Below are 23861 nucleotides of genomic sequence, written 5' to 3' on the forward strand. Positions count from 1 at the left end.
AAAAGTGTTTTAGGGCATGCATGTTTTTATTAAATGAAGGGCAAAACCTCCCTATGTGTTCCTTTATCTCTGCATACTTTCATTCCCAGCCCACCTTATAAATGGTGCTGCCTCAATCATCAACACAGCTTGCTCCCTCTTCTATCTGTGTCTTTTTGTCTCTTGGGTGCTTCCGTTGTGCAGAGGGGAAAAAAAAAAGGTTTTGGTTTTGCAGTATGCAGCAGTTTCAGTGTGCTGCTATTCTACACAGCACAACTCATCATTTAGGTTCAGCGCTGAAGTAAAAATCCCTTTACATGTATGTTGGGTAACTTCATGATACATTAAATACGTTCTCTTCAGAGATGCAGCCCCTTGCGCTTGCTCTGTCATCCGAAAACTAAGAAATCAGGCCATTTTCTGATGAGTGAAAACAAAGCTTAAGCACGAACAAGGCACACTAATAACAACACTCTTCTGCGCGGAAGCTGTTACTGAGTGGAGAAAACACAAAGAAAGCTCTAATCAATATCAGCGAGGTATTTAAAATAAAGTCAGAGGGACTACTGAAAGTTAATCAGGCTGCGAAAGAGTGAGAGAGAGCAAGACTAAAAGCAGAAATCAGTGTTCTATGTTTGCAAGAACCCAAAGCAGAAATATTTTAATAGTGTTTAATTAAGTATTTGTTCACTTATTGCAACTCATGTCATTATTGCAGACTGCTATTTTAATAATGCTAGCCACACTAGTAGTGCAAATTGTCAGTTCTGCTACTACCATGAATATTGAATGACCACTCATGACGATGGATGGATCGAAAAATATTTTGAATGCTTTTCACGTAACCTTCGCATATTATTGATCTTAAGAGAAATGAAATTAACCCCAAGCTTGACAAAACACAGAGATCAAAATTCATACTGAAGCATTTCTAGTTTTCAATGTGATCTAAGGGAGTGACATTTAATCAACACTGAAAATTGGTCAAATATAGTTCTCCTCTTTAGATGTTTAACAAAACAAACCTCATTCTCATGCAAATAGGCATGAAGGGACCACAAAAACACCTTGTCATGACAATTAAGAGCACAATTTATATTGATCAAATGTACAAAACTATAGAGAGCTTAAGTGTTAAGTCTTTCCAACCACAAATATCCTTGTTCTGGACAGATTTGGGGACCAATCTTGAAAAGGTCTGCTTGACACAAAAACGACACTGACCTTAACCAAGACAATACGTCTCACTGTGAAACATGGTGGTGGCATTATCGGGCTGTGGGGGTTTCTTGAGATTAAACTGAGGTTTTTATCAAGGAGGATGGAATTATGAACAATTCTTTTATTTTATTCATTTGACAGCAGGCTGACAGGAAATTGGGTTTAACTGAACTGATAACTTGTAAATGGGGGCATGGTTTGTGATGGCAACATTAACAGAGGAAGGGGAAGGACGTGTAGGTACATCTAAAAATATCTATCATGATCTACAGCAGTAAAGTGGGAGGGCAGTGGTGCATGGGATTATTATTTTTTTCTGTTGATTTACACTGTATATTATGACTGGTTGGGCTTTCTACCCCTGTGCCACCACTCTGCCCGAATTATGAACAATTTTAAATATCCAGCAGTTTTTGAACACACATCTTCCTAGCATTCTGGTGATGAAGAAACATTTTATTTGTATCTCTATGGTAAAATCCTAATCCACAAAGAAAATTACCAAAGGAGCGGAAAATGAAAATTCTGGAATAGCCGAGGCAGAACCCAGGGGTAAATTAGCAATAAACTCTGACGAGGGCTTTGGACAAGCGATGCCCTCCCAATAAAAGACATTTTGGAGAACTTTTGCAAGCCAGGGTGGGTAAATGAAAGTCAAGATATGGGAAAAGCTCCTACCAAAGCAGACTGAATGCTGAAACTGAATCAGAGGCCGCTTTAGCAAAGTATTAGTTCAAAGTGTGTACGACAAAACTTTATTGCTTTCTTTCTAACAGATTTATTTGATATTGGCTAAATTCCACAGGATGAATGTCACGTTATATGTGGAAATGGCTTTGAAATGATTTAACACAGTCTTTTCACACCACAAACACCTGGCATTTTAACAGGGCTTGAGAGCCACTTTGCATTCAAATCATCTTCCTTTCAGAGGTAAATCACCCTTCTTATCACACGTTTTGGCTTTTTTTTTTAACAACACACCTTTCAACATTTTAACCACATTTGCACATCATGTGAAACTTACAAAAGCTTAATTTATTCCATGCTATGTCCTTTTCTCACTTGGTACAACACATTCCACCCTATGAACTCATAAAAAATTATAATTTGGCAGCAATGCAACAGTTTTCTCCTTCCAACCTTTCTCTTGGTCTGCAGACCCAGGGAGTCAAACATAATCATCAAGGTTATCCTTAAATAACTAAGTATTTTTTCCCAGTTGACTGACACCTATGTTTTCCTCACAGCCTCACTTAGAGGCAAACAGGCTCACTGTAACGACCTACAGCATCCAAAAAGATTCTTTGGATGTACTCTACCCGGGCTGTTTGACAGTCACATGAGAATGTTCCCCGTTGCATTCAAGCAAAGCCTTATAAATTACCAATCAAGGGAGACGGTGCATAAGTAGGTGACAGTGATTAAGTGTTATGTGCTGTCTTGCAGAAAAGCAGCCAACACTTCCTCGACGGGGTAGTCATCTGTCGCACCACGCCACAACACTATCTTCGTGACCTGTTTTTATGTAACAAAAAGAAGTTGTCTTAATCTCAATGACAGACGCAGGGACACGAGCTGCGGAATATGAAGGAGCAAAGAGAGCAAAATCAGAGACAGCAGAGAACCGGAGCTCTTTCTAGGCCAGGGTCACGCAGCTATGGGAAATGAGTCTGCGTCGACTGTAGTTTACAGTTTATGTAGGCCATACAGCTTCCCTGAAAAACATTGACATCAGTGTGGCTGCTTGGGTAAATGATGTGACTGGGGAAAAGAAACCAAATAAGTCCATTTAATGCAGTAGCGCCCCCTTCTTTAAAGGGGGCGCTCCCCCATCCCAACAAAATGGGTCAAAAAAGTAACTTTTATCATTTTGAAATGTATATGGTTTATCATTATCATTTTCTCATACCATTTATCATTTTTATCAATTTATTATTTTTTTTTATCAATTTATTTATATGGTTTCTAAAAACTTGAATGTTTCAATATTGCATCACTTTTTCGACTACAAATTATTTACAACAATATAAATGGCTTTTAGCCTGACTCGTACCTGCTGTTAACTTTTAACTACCTACGAACCTCATATGGCAAAAATGATATCAACCCATTAATATTAAAGACAAATTTCAGTTACATTAAGTTGTGTACTCTTTTGGGAGTTTATTAATAGTATTCATCATGCTACTGATCACAGGTACCGACCAAACAGCAGGGGGTGCTGTTGTCACATTTAGAAGAACTTAGAGGGCCTGTTTTTTATGGACAGAAAAGGCCAAGGCTGTTCCCCTCACACCCGCCCCGCCCCGCCGCGTTCTTTCCCAAACACACACACCAACTTTTTACCAAAACTGCGAGTTTTTAAAAAAGAAAAACGAGCACGCGCCTGCTGAACTCTTTGACGGGGGCGGAGCTTGGTGACGGAGCATTCCTGGTTCTGCGATTGGTTGGGAGGATGTAATCACTGTAGTACTAACCTACATGATTGGCTAAAATGCAAAAGGAAGGAAACCTGTTCTGTTGAACTTTTTATTGACCCTTTTCTATCATTTTTGTATCACACCACACTTCTATCAGTTGATATATTTTGTTGTTGAATTATCTTCCGGGCCTAGTTTTAAGTATTTCATAAGTATGACTCCATATGCTCACTGTGAGAAAACTGCATAAAAGAAAATGCTTATCAATGAGATTAGGCTTCAACTAAGGTTAAACACAAAAAAACTAAAAAATCCAGATGGGTTCAGTGTAAAACAAAGGATGAATGTGAGAACATACTATTAAGTACAGTGGAGGGCCTGTGATGATGTGGGCATGTTTCTCTTCCAGGGAACATGAGGAAGCTTGTTAGACAGCATTGCTTCAAGAACTCTTTAAAATTTCAGGAAATATTAAATCAAGATCTGGTGTACCATCCCAGAAGACCAAACAAATGGGTCACCATCATTGTGTCTATCATCATGACCAAAACACGTGACCAAAGCACCACAGGTCCACCAGACAGAAGCTCAGTCTTTTTCCATGATCATCTACGCCGCCAGATCTAACCCCTATTGAACACCTGAGGAGTGACAAATAGCATAAGAGACGACCCATGGCTCTGAACAATTTAGAAAAACTTTGGTAAAGGGCGAATGCACAAAGATCCCTCTCCCTGTAGGCTTAAACCTTGCAAAATGTTACAGAAGAAGAGGTGCAAAGTTAAAAGCGGCAGTGCAAATCATTTGGGTACAATCAATCTAAGGACATTTATCAGCAGGTATTGGTTTGGCCCAAAAAATATATCAGTTTAAACTTTAGAGCTTTCTTTCACTAAAGTTGGATGTAGGCTTCGGGATGCCCTAAATTATAAGGAGGCCGAGCGGAGTCTATAATTGGGTCTGAAGGAGGGGTGGATCAAGGACACAATGCACAGAGGGATGAATGACAACTGCAATCAGCTGGGAAACTCATTGCTAGACCAATTATTAGCAGACCCACTTCTGATCAGCCAGTTTGACAGCTGGGCCAAGCATGAGTTTGCAAATGCAAAGCACATCATAAGGCACACAGGAGTAAATTCTAAGGAGTGTATTTAACTAAAAAAAAAAAGTAGAAGGGTCAATGCTAGTTCAGAGCAGAGCTTTTCTAGAACTTTTTCTTCTTGCCGATTTAGAAACAATAAACCCTTTCAGACACAAATTGTAAAATTCATGATCAAAACATACCTTGAAAAATGCAGTTGCAGAACACCAAGCTACCACAAATACACCTCACAACAAACCATAAAAAGCACAATCAGCGCTGATTCGATCAAAATAAAGCCGCCCATACCTAAAGTGCCTAGAAAGGCTCCTATCCCTTCCCATGGCTCTTCGGGGCTATGAGGAAGTGGCTGAATTTAGTTGAGCGAGGCAAATGCTTCTTTTTCATCACGGGGACCCTCCATGCAGTTGGAACAACTCTCCCGGACAAAGGAGGAAGAAGAGGCAAAGGAGAAATGGGAAGGTGTCCTGGATCTCAAAAGCACCCGCTGCAGGCTTGGAGCGCAGCCACAGGCAGAAGGAGAGAAGCTGGGACGTATGGAGGGAGACAACCAGAAGAGCGCCTGTAGTTTACGTCCCTCCACGCTTCCAAACATCCTCGTGGAGCATCTTCAGCTGTCGTCCACCTGGATGTTAAAAGCCGGGCCGTTTACGTTGTCCCATTTTTGAACGGTGTAATGGAAAGGTCGGGGTCAGAGTCGACACGGGGCCGATCCTCTCGCTAACAGCTGAAAGATATTCCTCCTCATTAAGTAGTCCATCATTGTGCAGTCAGAGGTAGTAAATGACAAATCATCCAGTCCCTCAGAAGAGGAAGGAAAGAATGAGATGAACAGAAGAGGGGAGGGAGAGATGAAAGAAGTGGAAAAGAGAAAGGAGTCCCTGTGGAGTTTCATAGGCAGGTCAGCACAACGACTGGATCCATGCAGGAAACGGTAACATTCGCCAGCAGACATGCAGGAGCTTTGACAGCTTTCTCTCCCTCTGCCAGTTTCTTAGTCACATTTTCTATCGTATGCTTCCACATTTAAAACAATATTCTTAGACATGAAAACCAAACATTTGCCATGCTTTGGCTGTATCCTTAATCCCAGAACAATGTACACGAACACATAGATTTGAAACTTTACATTCAAAAGCCGCTTTCCTTCGCGGCCTCTTCTAAATCTCTTGATTTAGTCATACCAACCCTTTATCCCACGCCACTGGTGGCTCTCTCAGTCTAAAGAATGTGCTTTACATGTTATTGTTGCGGTCTAACCCAATACTTTTTCTTGGATTACCCCCAAATACTCTTCTGATTGGGTGATAAGACCTCGTGACATCACCTTCCCGGAAATCTCAGACTGCCTTAAACTGAGTTTAGTTCCAACTCAGAAAGAGAACAACACAGAAACAGTAAACCCATCAAGAATCCAGGCCTGATTACTCCCAAGTGATTTAGCTGTTTTATTTGATTAGTGTTTTTCTTGACATTGTGTTTGATGCTACATTGTCTAATTTTGGATGAAGTTCCTGCAGTTTTTCCTTTGTGCTTTCCCTGTTTCGGCACACTACCGCTCCTACATTTGTTCGTTTACAAGATGGAAAGCTGGCTGAGTGAAAAGTAATAACAATATACTAAGCAATACAAAACAAAGGTTAGCAGCTAATGAGGATATTTACAACATTCTGCCCATAAGGTGTCTTCAAATGATTGGGGTGATTGATTTGACCGCTCTGAGATAAAAACATCTTTCGAGTTTGTTGGATTTGGTTTTTAAAGTCCTGAACACTGGCTTTATTTTGGAGCCTTCACGTGTAAATATCAGTCAGATGTGAGCCCTGACCACCTGCTGCAGGTTCTTCCTGTTCCCCTGAGGGTAGCTGGAGAGCCACACAGTGCAGGAAAATTGTGGAAGACTTTGTTGGGCTTTTACCACCTGGTGTGAGATGTGCGTCTTCCAGGTGAGGGCTGCAGAGATGCTCGGCTCGCTCAACCTCCTCACCGTGTATCAAGAGGTATGTGCGCTACTTTGTTTTAAATTATAGCTATCAGATTATGTTATGCAGTTCATTTCAAATGTTGTGCTACTGTGGTTATTTTTATTTTTTTTTTCAAGTATGTTCTGTCTAAGGTCATTGGGGGGGGGGGGGGGGCAATAAACAGAGAGAGTCCTTATGAGCGATATTCGGGGGGAAACCACTGACATCACTAGAGGGTAAGTATTACAATTTGAATTAGAATTGGGCAGATATCCGCTTAAGTAATTCAACCATAGTCAAAAATTTGGGTTTTGCTATTTTTCACCCTCTTTCCTTCTCCTTCTAGTGTCAGTATTAAATCATAACTCTTAAAGAAATAGTTCTCATCCTCAACAAAGAAGCTCAAATCTGTCAAAATAATTTAGTTTGATTTAAATGGCATTAGGCGGCCGTCTGTCTGAAGTAATGAGGTGAACAAAACGTGGTCTGATTCCAAATGTTAATGTGTTTTATTATATCAAGGAGTGAATGTAAACATAATGTGCGACATAACTTTTGTTTTAAGTACCTACTTTCTGGAGGTCAGTTATGCTCGTCTGCTCCAGAGATGGCACCAACAGTGGTGGTGGTGATTTAGGATTTTTGAAAACTTGTTTATTTGTTTATTACAACTTCTATATTTAAACATTAATACAATTTATAGTAACGTATCAACAGCACATAAGGAAACAACACCAAACTATAGAACTAGATTTACACAACATTCATCACAAAATTATGAAACTGTAAGTTTGCCATACTCATACTTGAGCTGTAAGAGTCTGACCATCAATGACCTTTGAGCTCAAAATTTGAGGATCAACATCAGCAAGTGACTCAGAAACCTAAAAGAGAATTTATGAAATAAGTAGGCTGCTTAAAAATAGAAAAGATCCCGTGGGAGGCAGCGGCAGACGGAGCACAGCACGGCCCAGCTGGTCAGGCCCTACGAGACACGGAAAACAAAAGTAAAACTTAATTTAAGCTGTTAAACAAACCTCCCCTTCTTTGGATGAGAGACCTCCAGCAGAGGGTGGCGGGAGAGCTTTCACAGCTGTGTGCAGAGCGTGTCACTGATGCCTGTCACAGGAAGCGACAGTGATTGATGGAAGATGGTGACAGACCGGGACGCACAAATACAGGAAGGCGACAGCGAGGGGGGAAAAAAGCGAGCGATCCGATGACAGCGGCAGACTCCTAAAACTCACAACACGGGCGCCAAGATAGTGATAGAGCACTCCCATAATCTTTTAATCATTATGCTGGAGTTGGTTTATTTGATCTATAAGTGAATGTTTTGTAAATTGCAGATCTGATCGGACAAAACTATTGAGGTTAGCAAGCTGAGGGGGCTGTGAAGCTGTACTTAGATACAGGAGATATTTATTACGGCCGAATTTTCAAAGTGATGGTGAATAAATGGTTCACCTCAGTGTAGCATATCTGCAATGGTGATTTATTTTTACCACTGTTAACATGTTGAGACGATTAGTTGTAGCACATATCTTCATTAAAAGCAATTGTTCAGGATCATCAGTCATTGTGATTTAAGAGGCCTGTGCACCACAATCTATGCCCAATCACAGCTGCTTGTAAGGCCTCTCCTAGCTGCAGCAAAATGTAATGCACTTTCCCGTTTAAAAAAAACTATACTATATATATATATATATATATATATATATATATATATATATATATATATATACAGAGGAGTGGACCAGTTTCGGTCCAATCTGCTGGCTTAATGGCTTTAACGACCGACCATCACTAAGGGGTGGACCTGTTTCGGTTGAATTTGCATGTTATCTAAGCCATTACAAGGCCTTTGTTTGGTAATGGTATAAAGCTTGTTACTCCACATTACTCCAGACTTTTTGAATTGAGAAAGCTTCCTGGAGAGGAAGCGAAACGTCTTTACTACGGAAAACAAGTCCAGTTTCTTTGTTTTTACTTTTTTTGGAATGACTATGACCTGGATGACTGAGAATCTTCACCAGCAAAAGAAACTATACATCTAATTGAGGTTTTGTTTTGCTGCCTCTCTTTCATACGAGAAGTTAATGACTGGGCTATTTAACTCTGTGATGGTACAGACTGTATGTCTTAACCCATTGGCGTAATTATTGCTCCCATTAACTAGGTCTACTTTTCATTTATCTTTCCATAGAAAGTCCAGTGACAACCCAGCAATTCTGCGCTTAAATCTGTCCCTTTGCTGAACAAATTCATTGTCAATGCTATCGCTGCAATTATCTACGTGTACTCTCCTTGTTTGTCTTACTCATACATACTCTTAGCTGACCACGTCTGTGTTTGGCTGTGTCTTTTTTTCTGGATGGATTTATTGACACAGTCATTCATGCCACTGAGTACTTTTGGATAATTGCTTGGCAAAAAAAAAAAATACGCACACAACTAACACCCATTTATGGATCGTTATCATGCACTTCAGTCAAGACAACCCCGTGATTCGTGCATGGTTTCATATTGTGCGGATGGAATTGCTGAACCAAAGGGGCGTGGTGTAGGAATCACAACATTCCCATGAGCAATATGTGACAAATATGGGTGGTGGGTTCCCCTTGTATCTGGATGAGCAGGCTGAGAAAATGCATGCAGTGCTTGAAATACCAAAAACGTAATGTATGCCACATTTTATTATTATTTTAATTATTATTATTAATCAGATATAATTAAAGTATATCTGATTTTGATATCTGCAGATTCTGCTGATAAATGTATTTTTTATAGAAACACAAGGAATACTGTGTGTCTGCAAGTGTGTGATGCAAGTGGATTGAATCAGACTCCAGATTATTGGACATGGCGGGGCCTGTTTGTGCCTTGAGTTGACATTTGTTGCGAATTGGCACTAAATGAACAAACTGAATGAATTGAAATCCTAGAAGAATATTTTGGGAATAAGCACCATTAACGGGAGTCCCCTATGTGTACAAATGTTTTCCATAACAATTAAAGCAAGCCTCGGGTGTAAAATGACCAACAAATGAACACTAATCACCCCCAGAGCCCTGCTTTTAGCTAACGAATCAAATTCAGAACATGCCTTTAAATGTGTAATTACCCGCAAGAAACAGATTATTTTCATGTAAACGTTTCCCTAGAGTTCCCTAAATAAGTGTGAGAGGAAACCATTTCCACCAGCACAACACCCTGAGGCAACGCTCGTGGGCAACGTGGAAGCCCGACTCCCTGCAATATGGCAGATTACAACTATCCTAAATTTATTCTGGAAAAGTTTGCTCATTTGGAGCATTTATCAAAATCCTTAAAATCTGCATATCGTGTTTGGAATTGGGACAAACACATAAACCACAAGGGGAGAACAGAGGAGAAGATTGCTCATTAGGCCCAGCACATCTGAACAAAATTAACCAACACACATTTTTAGCAGAACTGAGCTATTTGGACGTTCTGTTGATTTCTCTACAGAGGGCCCGGGACTACTATTGGGAGAGTTTGTGTAATTTTTTGAACTACCTACACACAAAAACATTATTCCAGCTGCACTGGTTATGTATAATTAAATCATGTGAAAAGAATCCAGAGCATATTCACTGGCAGTTTTGTTAGAAAGAGGATATAGCAATGAACATTGTGAGAAACTGAGACGCATCAGCCTCTATGTCCTTTAGCTCAAGATAGAACACATTACGCTCCCAAAAATGAGCCATAAAAATGACAATCTATGAAGCGCCTCATGCAATAGAAAGCTTTGACAGTAAACTTCACGACCGCTTACATTTACCAGCTTGAAAACCTAAAACCAAGCCCTCCCCCCAAACTGTTTTCCAGCACTCACCTGAGGCAGCAGTTCATAATTTCTCCCAGCATGAAACTTCAAAGCGAGTGCGTCTGCATGTGTGTGAGAAGCATCTGCATGGTTCGCTGCGTTCATACGTGTACGCACATCGCCAGCACCAGCAGCAAACTGGCTGCAGCAGCTATGAGCTGTGTGCTGAGGAGGGAATATGAGCATCCAGTGATGAGATCCACACACACACACACACAAAAAAAAAAATAGATTGAGCGTTTCACAAAGAGAAAATCTCAGCTGCACAGGGAGAAACAGGGAAGAAAGAAACCAGCCGAGAGAAAGTCAAAGTGAGAGCGAAGAAGACAGAGTGAGGCGAAGTGACACACACTCTTGGGGAGGAAAAAAAAAAAAAACTGCAAACGTGAGCAGCGGTCTTGTGTTTAAGGGTTTGGTTTTCCAATCTGTGCTGAGGAAGAAGAAATGCAATATCCAGCAGAGAATTTCTAATCATACTTTACAGTTCCTGAAAACTGAGAACAGACGGATGACATTCAAACACACGGGGATGAGAGTGAGTGGTTGATGTGTGGGCAAACTCGTTCATAGGAGAGCTAGATTTCACAGTCAAATCGTGGAGGGGTGGGGTGGGTCTAAATTATTTATTTCATTGTGGATTTAAGCAGTTTTTGCTCCCTCACTGAGCTCCACTGTCGTGTCAAACTACACTACCGTGGCAAGACTAATGGTAGATGGTCCAGGCGTTTGAAACAAGAGACAAGAGAACCTCCCTCCGTTAGATTTGTCGAAAATGTTTTTAATGTTTTATCTACTTCAGAATCAGTTGATCAGTTATTTAGAAGAAGAAAAAAAACACTGGATTGCCCAGAAAGGAATCTGCTGTTAAGAGGAAGCTGTACGTTTTTTTTGGATTTACAACTAAAAAAAAGTTCATAAAAGGTTTTTGCTTTATTGTAGCCAATAAATGAAGCTAGAAAATAACTTAACTTCCAACTATCTTCTAGTTCATACAATGTAATCAATTTTTGGCTGAAAACCTCACATTTATTTTTAGGTGTGTAAATTTTATATATCTAACTGGTTGGTTATGATGCTTACAATGACTAAAATACTGGGTAGTCATTAAAGCCAAACTGTTTTAAATGTATATGAAAGCAATCACTGCCGGTTCTCGCTCCGGGGCGAGATCTTTCCTCTGCTTCCTGAAACACATGCTAGCCCAATCAAGCCAATTCTGCCTGTGATAGGTAGACAGACAGGCACTGAGATGATCAGAAGTTGACATACACTCATCTTTAAGATTAATATCATATTATTGTGGACTTTTAATGATGCATTTATATTAGGGATGCAAGTTATCGATTAATGAGTTAAACTCAAGTTGATTGAGCTTATCAATTGACTAACGATTAATTGACGAGAGGCAATTTTCTTAAAAATCCTAGCTCTTGTATCAAGATGGTCTTTCCATAACATCGAGGGATAATTTGTTTACAATATATCTAATTTTAAAAGAGTCACAATATATTTTAACATTATGTTGTGTCAACTGTATTAAATGCTGACTGAACAAACAAAAATTGTGGTTTTCTCACACATTATTAAACTTATATAACAAAACAGAAACCTGATAGATTAATGAATAAAAAAAATAATAATAATCCCCACAAAATCCCTCTCCATCAACCGAGATTTTGGTATCATGTCTTCTTCTATCATGATAATTTTTGTGTAATGTCCTCCGCTTTTATGTCATCACATCCTTGCCTTCTGAGCACATCAGCGAGTTTTGGTTGAAAAACTGACTCTGCTCCGCACTGCAGCCCAGCTGAATGGGAACTACTTAGCTGACATCTTAAGGAACTTGTTGAGTGTTTATATTTAAAAATAGAAACGCATTAAAGAGCATTTTGCATCCTCATTAAACAGTGCAACAGTAATCCCACACCAGACTCCATATGGACCTGTATTTTCTTCCATTGCTTAGATTTTTAGGGGGTACCCATTCCAATTGACTAGACATGCAAATAAATAATAGAAAATTAATTCATAATAACATACAGTTTCAGACTCTCAAGACTGCTCTAAGATAACAGTCCTACTCTATTATCACAGTTTAGTTATGGTGGGATATTTCAACTTCTCCATTGACAGCCCAGAAGATAGAGGTGCAGAAGAACTATGTGACACACTTAGAAACTTTGGTTCAACTCAATATGTTAAACAACCAACACAAAAACAGGGACATATTTTAGATCTGATCACCACTAAGGGTCTAAACATTTCTACGGTCAATGTAACTGATGTTGCCTTATGTGATCACTTTTCTGTTTACTTTGAAAGTATCATTTCCAATGACTCAGTCAGCCAAAGGGACATCATTAGAAAACATCTTTAAGGGCGAGGCCACTGAAACCTTCGACCAAGCTTACTCTTCCACTTCTTCCCCATAACTCAGTAGATGAGCTAGTAGATAAGTTTCAGTCTAAAGTTTCGTTGACTGCATTACTCCAATTAATATCAAGTAAAATGTCTCTGTGGAGAAGTGCTCCAGCAGTTAGAAAGGAAAACAGGGAGTGTCGAAAAGCTGAACGCAGGTGGAGAAAGGCTACACTCCACATTCATTATGCCATCTATAAAGAGAGACTTTACAGATATAACCTACAGCTGAAAATGCAAGGGAAACTTTCTTCTCTGAGATTATCAGCAAGACATTAATAATACTCTTGCCTTATATGCCACGGCTGACAGGTTAACAAATCCTCCTGTGTCTGCAGCTTCTGAACTCCTCTCCACCAGGGCCTGCAACAAATTTGCTGACTTCTTTGCTGGGAAAATTCAAAAGATTAGATTGCTGAGAAAATCCAAAAGATTAGAGGGGCAGTCTGTAGATCCACATCAAGTTCAGAACCAAAGCTGTCTCCAACTAGAACTGATTTCAGCAAAATGTCCCGATTCAGCCAAAGACCCTGCAAAAAATTGCACAGCAAATATGTTCCTCCTCCTGCTGCCTTGATATTCTACCCACTGCTTTCTTTAAGAAAGTTTTGCCTGTCATAACGTCCAATTTGACTCAGATAATAAATGCATCCCTTCTGTCATGTGTTTTCTCCTAGTCCCTAAAAACAGCAATTATCAAACCACTGCTGAAAAAGAACAATTTAGACAAACTTCTACTCCAGAACTACAGGCCCATCTCAAATCTCCCCTTTATCAGTAAGATCATTGAAAAAGTTGTATTTCAACAATTAAACACCTTCTTAACAATGACCAGCCGCTTTGACGTTTTCCAATCAGGTTTTCGTGCTCACCACAGTACAGAGACCGCCCTTATCAAGGTGTTTAATGTCATCCATATAAACGTAGACTGTGGAAGAACCATGGTGCCGGTATTATTGGACCTCAGTGCAGCATTTGATACTGTTGATCACTCCATCCTGTTAGAACGCCTGGAGAACTGGGTCGGCCTTTCTGGTACAACACTCGACTGGTTTAAATCCTACTTAAAGGTCAGGGACTTTTTTGTGTCAGTAGGTAATTTTACATCAAAAATCACATGTGGGGTTCCCCAAGGGTCCATCCTGGGTCCCCTCCTATTCAATATCTACATGCTCCCTCTAGCTCAGATCATAAAAAAACAACATCAGCTACCATAACTATGCAGACGACACACAGCTTTACATCACCATGTCACCAGGTGACTTTGAACCATTCAAGTGCTGAATAAATGCTTAGAAGAAATAAATTCATGCATATGCTAAACGTTTCTACTGGTGAATAAAAACAAAACTGTAAGTAATTATTTTTGGAGCAATGGAGGAGCGATCAAAAGTTAGTGCACAGCTTCAGTTACTTCGGCTAGTAACTGAAGGTAGGGGTGGCAGTGGCGTGGGTGTTAGGGTTTTTTTCCTGTAACTGGCGGGTTGCCGGTTTAATCCCCTGCTCCGACTGTCTCAGTCGTGTCCTTGGGCAAGACACTTTACCTGAATTGCCTGCTGGCAGTGGTCAGAGGGCCCGGTGGTGCCGATGTTTGGCAGCCTCGCTTCTGTCAGTCTGCCGCAAGGCAGCTCTGGCTAACAGCGTCAGGGTGTGAATGTGTATGTGAATGGGTGAATGACTGACTGTAGTGGAGGGGTCCTTAAACTTGATAAAGAGCTATACGAGTACAAACCATTTACCATTTTAACCTCCGATCAGGCCTGAAATCTGGGTGCAGTGATGAACTCTGACCTGAACATCCATCTAAACACAATAAAAAAGTCAGTCTTCTATCACCTGAGGAACATTTCCAGGATTAAAAGGACTAAAGTCTCAACGGGATCTTGAAAAACTAATCCATGTGTTTATTTTTAGTCGAATAGATTACAGCAAAGGTGTTCTCACAGGTCTGCCTAAAAAGTCAATCAGCCAGCTGCAGCTGATCCAGAACGCTGCTGCCCGCGTCCTCACTAAGACTAAGAAAGTAGAGCACATAACTCCAGTATTTCAGAGAATTGACTTTAAAATACTTCTGTTAGTCTATAAATCCCTGAATGGCTTAGCACCTAAATACATCACAGACTTGTTATCAGTGTATCAACCCTCCAGACCACTAAGGTCTTCTGACTCCAGCCTACTCTGCATACCTAGAACCAGAACTAAACACTGAGAAGCAGATTCTAGTTCCTAAGCTCCACTTATCTGGAAAAAAACTCCCGGAAAACTGCAAAAGTGCTGTAAGCCTGAGTTCCTTAAAATCAAAGTTAAAAACCTATTGCCTTTGAGTTGCCTTTGAATGTTAATGTTAATTTTAAACTCTTGTAGTTAACTGAAACATCATCATTATATTAGGTTTGTGGTCCAACGTATCTTAACCTATTGCTACTATTCCACTGCTATGTACTCTCCTCTGTATGTTTTTTTTCTCTCATATTCTGTTCATGCACAGCACTTTAAATTGTCTTGTTCATGCCCCACCTTCTTTCTGGCTGGAGTATACATAAATGCAAACGTTTTCTCTTTTCGGTTCTGGTTCCACGACTACATGTAGGGTAGTAAACAATATGCAATTACACAACTAATCAATTTAGCTTGTGCTGAAAGTTAGAGGAAGGGGTCAGAGTTAGGATTAGGGTTCAAGTTCAAGTCCCGACTCGCAGATCTGTAATAATGTAATGAGTCCAGATGTGTTTTTAAAAGGGACTTTAAAACAGAAACAGCTGAGGCCTGTTTGACATGTTAGGGCAGTTTATTCCACAGTTTAATGGCTAGAACCCTAAATGCTCCATCACCTCTGGGAACCAGTTCAGACCTTTTGGCACAGCTAAAACCAAGTGATCATTAGCTCTAAAGCAGGGGTGTTCAAACTTTTTGGCACGGGTCCCAAAATTGTCGATTCAAAAGTATGCAAGCTCCAAAAAAAAAAAAAAAAAAGAGAAAATTAAATCCTATAAAGTCTATGCTATGATTTTTTTTACCTGCTCTACAAAATATGATCGTTTTAAATAGAGTTTCTGTTGGAAAGGGATGTGTAATACATTGTTGATCCAAATTTAAAAAAAACGTTTTGTTCATTTGCCTTATTGAAAGATTACTTGATTCAAAAGACTATTAAAGGATGTTTTGGGCTTGATTAAAAAAAAAGGTGTATTCTTTTTGGTCTATCAATATAAGCGAAGGATTTGGGTCAGTGTTTCCTTGAAAATACTCTCAATATTTTCCCGATTTTAATGAATGAATTGAAAGCAGATTCTAATGCACAAAAATCTGCATTTGAGTAAAAGTCATTGGATATGATTACTATGAAATTGAAAGAGTGGTCATTAATATTTCTTTACAAGTTCTTTTCAATTGTGAGATTTTAACCTATTTGCCCTAATAAAAAAGATGGGGGTGGGGTGCACTACTCAAAATCAGTACCAAGGCCACACTTTGGACATGGCTTATCTAATTCATATTTAAAATCAATTTAAATATGAATAGGGAGCCAGTGAAGATATTCAAGCATCAGGAAAGATGTTCACACCTTTAAGTTTGTGTCGGATGATGAGCTGAAGCATTCTGGGCCGATGGCAATAGAGTGAGGCAGTCCTGACTAATGCTAAGATATAGTTACAACTATCCAGTTGGGATGAGAAAAGGATGGATCACCCGTTCAAAGTCTTTAAAAGGTAAAAGAAAAAAATTCTTTCACTTTAGAGAAACGCTAAACAAAGCTGTTTTTCCGAAGGTAAAACCAGATGTTGAGGTTACGATTAGGTGAGGTTAATACAGGATTGAAGCTGAGAATTTACAAACCAGAAAAGGAACGAGAGCGGTGGAGGCTGACTCCTCCAGCCAGATATTTATGTTGTTGGAGGCATCGTGGTGCCCCTTAAAAGAGCCGTAAATAGTTACCTGACACTGTCGATCAGCTGCTGATGGTCTTCTGTAATCAAGATGTCAGGCAAGGCTTCAGCCAGACTCTCCACATCCCTGTCGGAAGCGTACAGCTTGAGCACCTCAAACAGCTGCTCCTTCACATCAGGCTCCTCGCCAAGAACCTCCTCCACCTGGTTGGATAAAGAGGACGTCAAAATAATACCCCCGACAAGTTTAAAAAAAAACGGAGCGACTTGGATGAAAGAAATAGCTCCACGCCCACCTTTTTGTTGAACTCCATGGCCTTGTGAGCACGATTCTCCCTGATGCTGTCTCCGCTCTGCGACAGCACCCTCATGCTGCTGCTCAGCCGCTTGGGGCGGCGGGCCATGCTGAGCACTCCCAGCCGGAGGGGTCGGCCCTGCGCCGCCTTGATCATGGCCGCCGCCGTTTCGTGGTGCTTCACCGGGATGCCGTTGACCTCCATGACGTAGTCGTTGACTTTGAGGCCACTGCGTGCGGCCGGACCGCCAGGCATGGATTCCTCGACCATCAGAGGGCTGTCCCCAACGATGGTGAAGCCGAAACGGCCGTCCGGGCCTGGGGTGATGTCAATCTTAAGAACGACAAATGAATATTTCCATAATGCAAAGCAGAAACAAAATCTGAGGAAAATACCAGGCGAGTCGGCTGACCTGCTCGATCCTCGAAACAACGCCGATGCTGGGTGGGACGGTCTTGAGGGTCTGGGCCAGAGCGATCAGCGCCGGTGTGCTGAGGTTGGTCACGTCCTGGCCCTCGATGTCCACCACCTGGTCACCTGGCTGCAAGCCGGCAAGGTAGGCACTGCTGCCTTCCACGACCGACAGGATGTAGCTGGGCCCAGTGCCTCCAAGCCTGAAGCCAAACGCCTCTGGCCAGTTCTGGTTGGTGGAAGGAAGACCAAGGTCTAAAAGACACACGGAGGATAGGGAGGTGTTTGCTTGAATGGTGGCAGTATAGTGCCTGGCAAACATATTTATACACTTCAAATCTTTTGACATTTTTTGAGTGTATTTTATTATGTGATAAAGAACCAACCCGAATAGGTGGATAATTATGAAGCGGTAGAAAGCAGTACACTGGAGGACATCAGGGCCTATTTTTCTCACTCTACTGAGTTCTACTATTCTCCAGATTTGCATTGCATTACATTGAAATGACTGTTGTCATTTCAGCTTTTAACATTTTGCTCTCTCTCTTTTATCTTCATAGTAGGTACACCTGGTCTGATGTTCTGTTAACTGTGACATCATTCAAGGAAGACAGATCACCCGCTATTACCATCTAATGTAGAACAGATTACTAGATCAATGTGTGCTTCTGTGCTTTTTTGTCTCTCTTGTTGTGTCTCTGCTCTGTCTTCTGTAACCCCAGTCGGTCGAGGCAGATGACCGTTCATACTGAGCCCGGTTCTGCCGGAGGTTTTCCTTCCCGTTAATGGGGAATTTTTCTTTCCACTGTCGCTTCATGCTTGCTCAGTATGAGGGATTGCTGCAAAGCCATGGACAATGCAGGCGACTCTTCCTGTAGCTCTACGCTTCTCCAGGAGTGAATGCTGCTTGTCGGGACTTTGATGCAATCAACTGGTTTCCTTATATAGGACATTTTTGACCAATCTGTATAATCTAACCCAATCTGTATAATATGATTGAATTTGACTTTGTAAAGTGCCTTGAGATGACATGTTTCATGAATTGGCGCTATATAAATAAAACTGAATTGAATTGAATTGAATTGAATTAGAAAAGGGATACAGAGTTGTTGTTTTGGGGGGTTTTGCCAATAAAAATGAGTGCGACGTGGGTTTGTTGCCAGCACCCCGTTACGTTAATACCCCTAAATTAAATCCAGAGCCAGTCGCCTTGAGAAGTCACCTCATTGGTGAAAACGTTCCAGTACAAACCAACCTGTGAGTCACAGAAAACCTTAGTGAACTAGAGTTTGACACAGAGGGGCTAAATCCATAGGGATTCCAGACTTTTCTCTCCAGGAGTGAATGCTGCTTGTCGGGACTTTGATGCAATCAACTGGTTCCCTTATATAGGACATTTTTGACCAATCTGTATATATGATTGAATTTGACTTTGTAAAGTGCCTTGAGATGACATACTTCAAGAATTGCCGCTATATGAATAAAATTGAATTGAATTGAATTGAAAATATAACTTTTCAGATTATTTCTAAAAATAAAACCGCTAGCCTTGTCATCAAACAAATAGCAAACGCCTTATGTTTGTCTGTCACATAAAATCTCTGCAAAATTAGCACAAATTTCTGGTTGTGATGTGACAAAATGTGAAAAGGATCGATGGGTGGGAATACATTAGCGTGGCACCGTCCTTTAGCAACTAATGCAATAAAACCATCAAAGAGGCCTGCTAATTGAGATACGGATAGCCTGGTGGCTGGCGGCGGGCAGGTAACGCAGGTCTGTGCGCTGGAACGGCACAACAAACGTTCGCGAACTGCCTGGGAAATGCTGTAAGTCGGACAAATCACAGCTAGAGGAGAAGTTTAAAAGAGAAGCAGGTTATTTGTGACTGTTGGTATCTGGACCACATGTTGAACCGCTGGCCTTCCCCTGGTCACTGGCCTCATTCTGCTGCGGCACAAAGTGTCCCAGAACACTAGAGACGCTTGACTCCATCTGTACAGGACATTTATCCGGATACCTCAAAAAAATGCCGCGTGTGGTGCAGAACGGAGACAGGCCGGCACATTTTACAGCAATTTGTGTGTCACAAGACTAGATCCAGCCGTTAGAATGGTACAGAGCACCTTGGTCTCTTGCATTTTTGTCTTGCAGACAAGCTTCAAATAAAGCGTGCAAGACTTCAAAGCCTTGGATCTGTGCAACACCTAGGCAAAGAGAAAGTTGTCAGACAACTTGAACGCACAACAAGAAAGCAGAGCTGCATAAGAGCAAAAAAAAAAAAAAAATGCATACAGTTGTTTTATTCATGATTAAAGTTTCAGAGAGCCAGACGGGAAAACAGGCAAAAGAAAGAAAAACTAAAAATGAGTGCAGCAAACAAGTTATCTTAAAAGTCTAGTGCAAGGAGTCTGAATTGGAAATAGTGTCATATCTGCTGAAGGGCAAATCAGCTCTCAGTGGAACGCCGGGCTTCAGACCGACTGTATGAAACATAAATGAAATGAATGGAGAAGCTGCTGTCAGCTCAGCAAAGAGAATCAAAAGAAAGATATTGATTTAAAATAGATAAGGACATCACAGATGGATTCTCCGTTTGCCTTCCTGACAACACTGAGCAGTATTGTCGGGACTTCTCCTCTCCTCTTTTCTCCACCCTGCGTCCCAGAGAGCGCGCTCTATACTGTAGCGTCTCTTTATCTTCCGTCGTGCAAACGAAGCCCTTCAGGAACATCGTCATGCAAAAAAAGATCAAGTCAGAGAACCGACACTCACAGAAATCTTTGGCAGCGCTCCGGGTCCCAGACTTGCTCTGGCGAAGGGAGAAGCGGCCCTTTCTGCTCAGGAAGCGCCTCATCCTGGCCCGGCTTGCGGCGGGGCACGTTCCGGCCAGCCTTTCCTCACCCCCGGCCAGGGGGTCGACGCAGCCAAAGGGTGTCCCTCGGACACCCTCTTGCTGCTCCTCCGCCTGACCTGACTCGCCTCCTCCCTTAAGCCGCTACCTACACAGATGCTGGCCCCCAGAAGGTCACATTGGTGGGGGGTTTTGAAGGCCAGGTCTTCCCTCTGCTCTGGATCAGAAAAGCAGCTGTGGGAAGCCGAAGAGCCGAGAGCTTCTGAGAGTCAGGCTCTCCATCCTGGGCGAGGCGGTCCAAACCCCTCAGCCTCGGTCCAAACCCTCCAGCTGAGCAGCGAGCACGAAACTGGGACACAGTAGCTTGGTCCTGAAATGGTTCATCGCAAGGAAAGGTACCGCGAAGCCCCATTTTTCTATAAATACCTTCCCCTCTCTTTCTCTCTCTCTCTCCCACCCTCTCTCGCTGTCTCCCTCTGTTGCTCATATGGATGAAGGCCTCTCAGAGGGCTGAGGAGTGACCCAGAAACTGAGCTGCCTACCACCCAGCCAGGAATGCTTCTGATTATAGTGTCAGTACTGGAGCACCAGCCAGAGACGTCGCCTGCGAGATGGGCTCAAGGTTACACGTACCAACTGGAGCAATGCTTTGCTGCCAGGCCGCTCGGCGAACGACGGCGTCAGAGCAGGAATGCAAACGGTACTGAGGAGGAGTAGGTGCAGCAGAATGCTTCACAATGCAAAAACGGAACTAGAAATAAGTAAAATGTTCTTAAAATTAGTGTATTTGTCCTTGATTTGAGCAGGCAAATACGATGATTTGCCAATTGAATAAGATTTTTGCACCTAAAATAGGAACAATTTATCTCTACCATCTCATTTCAAGTGCAGGATGTCTAATTATCTTATTTTAGGGGTCAAAAATACTCACTCCATTGGCAGATAATCTTATTTACCTGCTCTAATCAAGGATAAATACACTAACTTTAAGAACATTTTACTTATTTTTAGATCCGTTTTTGCAGTGCAGATCGAGCAGACATCATGCATCGGTGAAGCTAGAAGAAATGTTTAGGCCCCTTGAGCTTTGTCGCTGTTGGTCACATCACAACCTCCAATGTATTTATTATTTATTTTTTTTGCATTCTTGGGTGACCGCCCAACACAAAGAGAAGCGGTGCATGGCTGTGAAAGGCAGGGAAGTGATACGGGATTTTCAACGTTTTTTGTGACCACTTATCAAAAACGTTGGCTTCCATTTGCACCCTAACCTCTCAGTCAATGATTTTCTTTTTAGAGGCAACACGCCTTTTGGGATTGCGCCTCTACCGGCTTTGCACATCCATCCTATCCTTGCAGAGTCACAGGGGAGCTGGTGCCTATCTCCAGCAATCATCGAGGGAGGGTCAGGGTGCACCCTGCAGGTCGCTAGTGCTTCACCGGGCCGTTTGCACATCAACAGACCAAACTTTCTGCCCTATCTTCTCAAAATACTAAATACTAAGACCCCATCCAGTTCAATGGAGGGTACGTGTGAACAGCAATTTTCAACCTTTGTGACTAATTCCTAATAGTATTTACCTCTGAACTTGGATTAGGCCATTGTAACATTTCTATGCTTTGATCCAAACCATGCGTCTTCACCCAAAAACCTCAAAAGCTTTTGTCCTGCAGCTTTTTTTTTTAATAATATTTTTATTGTTGTTAAAACAGATGCACAATGTCAGTCAGATTGTAGTGTTAGGCAGTTGTTACAATTCCTTTGACCGTGTACAATATAACAAGAACCACACAGCAATTCAACATTTTTATATTTTCATAAACCCCATCCAACCCCAACTATCCCTGTGCCGGCAAAGAGAAAAAAAGGGGGGGTGGGTATTATCCCAAAATGGAAACACTTTACATTGGGACTTGTTTACTAGTGAGAAGGGAGAGTTACAAGTTTATCAAAATAACCCATTAAAGGGCCCCATACTTTATACAATTTTTTGGTCGATCCTTTCAGAAAGTATTTCACTTTTTAAATTTTTAGGAACATCATCATATCAGAAAGCCACATTGATGCCTTAGGTGGAAATTGGAATTTCCATTCTAAAAGTATTCTCCTTCGAGCGATCAGAGTTGCGAAAGCAATAACATTTGTCCTTGCTAGAAATGCCTGCATCAACCCCAAAAATAGCCATTAAAGGATTAGGTTTTAGATGTAGGCCAAACGCCACATTCAAAATCCTAAATATTTATTTCCAAAACTCTTCCAGCTTGGAGCACAACCAGAAAATATGAGCTAAGTCTGCGTTGGTGGCGTCCTGCAGCTTTTAGCTCTGTCCCTCAATGAAATGAACGGCTCGCTACCAGTATCCCGCAGACACGCTGAAGAGGTTGTTGTTCAGCCATCGGACTCAGGTGTGCCGGCATCCAAAAGTTGCAGTACAGCATCTTTCAAGGACCGGAGTTCAAGACCCCTGATCTAAACTATTCCAATGCAGCTGCTGTTGTGTGTTTCACAGGGGTTTCTTTTAGATTTCAGTGGGTGAAATCCATGGCTCATTTGGAAAATTAAAACTTATGTTCCCCGCCTTTCTCCCAACGACCGCTGGAGATAGGCACCAGCCCTCCATGACCCTGCACGGATAAGCGGGTATAGGAAATGGACGAATGAAAGCAAAAATAAATGTAATGGTCAGTTTAAATTTAATATGTAATAAATTAAAATGTACGTTGTTAGCTTGTGACATGAAAGCAAAAGCCTTTACACAAAGCGGAATCAAACGTCAGTCCTTAAGGGGCCAGTGTCCTGCAGTCTTTAGATGCGTCTCTTCTTAAAAAAAAAAACAACAAAATTAAACAAGTAGGTGACTAGATCTGTGGAATCTAGTTGCTCACTGAGGAGGGTTGTGCAAGGAATAAACCTAAAAGTCAAAAGCTGTAAAAAAGGTTTAGTCTACTAGCCTCGTTATTAAACCAAGCGTCCCCTAATATTGAGCCCCCACCCCCAAGAAAGGAATATATTCCAGCTGCCCAGTTTCTGACAGCATTGATTATATACAACAACGTAATTTGAGACCAAGAATAAGTAGAAAATCTGTGTTTTTAAGACTTCCCAAGGCCTAAAAGAAGACTTACAATTAGGAAGTACTAAAACGTTGCAGAAACCCTTTTAGTTTCCTCCATCTCCCTATCTACTCTGACCAGCTTCCCTTTAGTCTCAACTGAGCGTTGCATGAAGTCTGAAGGAGTACGAATGCTTTTTGTTCTATGCATATCAGAATGAGTTATAAACGACCCAGAAACCACAGCTGTAAGAAAATAGCATTTATTTCATATGAACTGTGCTTGGGTAACACATTTTTTTACATTTGAGCAGCTGTTGCGACATGCGGAAGGACACAATACTTGTCAGAACGGGAACACTGCGTTACGGACGGCCTCGGACAAGGAGCAGCA

At 41.5% G+C, this 23861-nt stretch overlaps 1 protein-coding gene across 3 annotated transcripts in view; it reads right to left on the reverse strand.

Annotated features, from left to right (window-relative positions):
- The window catches only part of grid2ipa (glutamate receptor, ionotropic, delta 2 (Grid2) interacting protein, a), a 43268-nt gene extending 22402 nt beyond the window's left edge, over positions 1 to 20866 (reverse strand). For 2 of the 3 annotated variants that reach the window (XM_036148479.1, XM_036148478.1), the window contains exons 1-4: positions 20336 to 20866; positions 17562 to 17815; positions 17150 to 17482; positions 16903 to 17057 (exon numbers count right to left, since the gene is read on the reverse strand). In XM_036148479.1, coding sequence (XP_036004372.1) covers positions 16903 to 17057; positions 17150 to 17482; positions 17562 to 17815; positions 20336 to 20417 — 824 coding nt within the window. In that variant the 5' untranslated portion in view covers positions 20418 to 20866. Of the gene's footprint in view, positions 1 to 5016; positions 5520 to 16902; positions 17058 to 17149; positions 17483 to 17561; positions 17816 to 20335 lie in introns of those variants that run through there. The other variant, XM_036148480.1, reaches the window with a different exon arrangement.
- Positions 20867 to 23861: the final 2995 nt, after the last annotated feature.

The sequence above is a fragment of the Fundulus heteroclitus genome, chromosome 16, assembly GCF_011125445.2.
Source record: "Fundulus heteroclitus isolate FHET01 chromosome 16, MU-UCD_Fhet_4.1, whole genome shotgun sequence".
NCBI classification, from domain to species: domain Eukaryota; kingdom Metazoa; phylum Chordata; class Actinopteri; order Cyprinodontiformes; family Fundulidae; genus Fundulus; species Fundulus heteroclitus.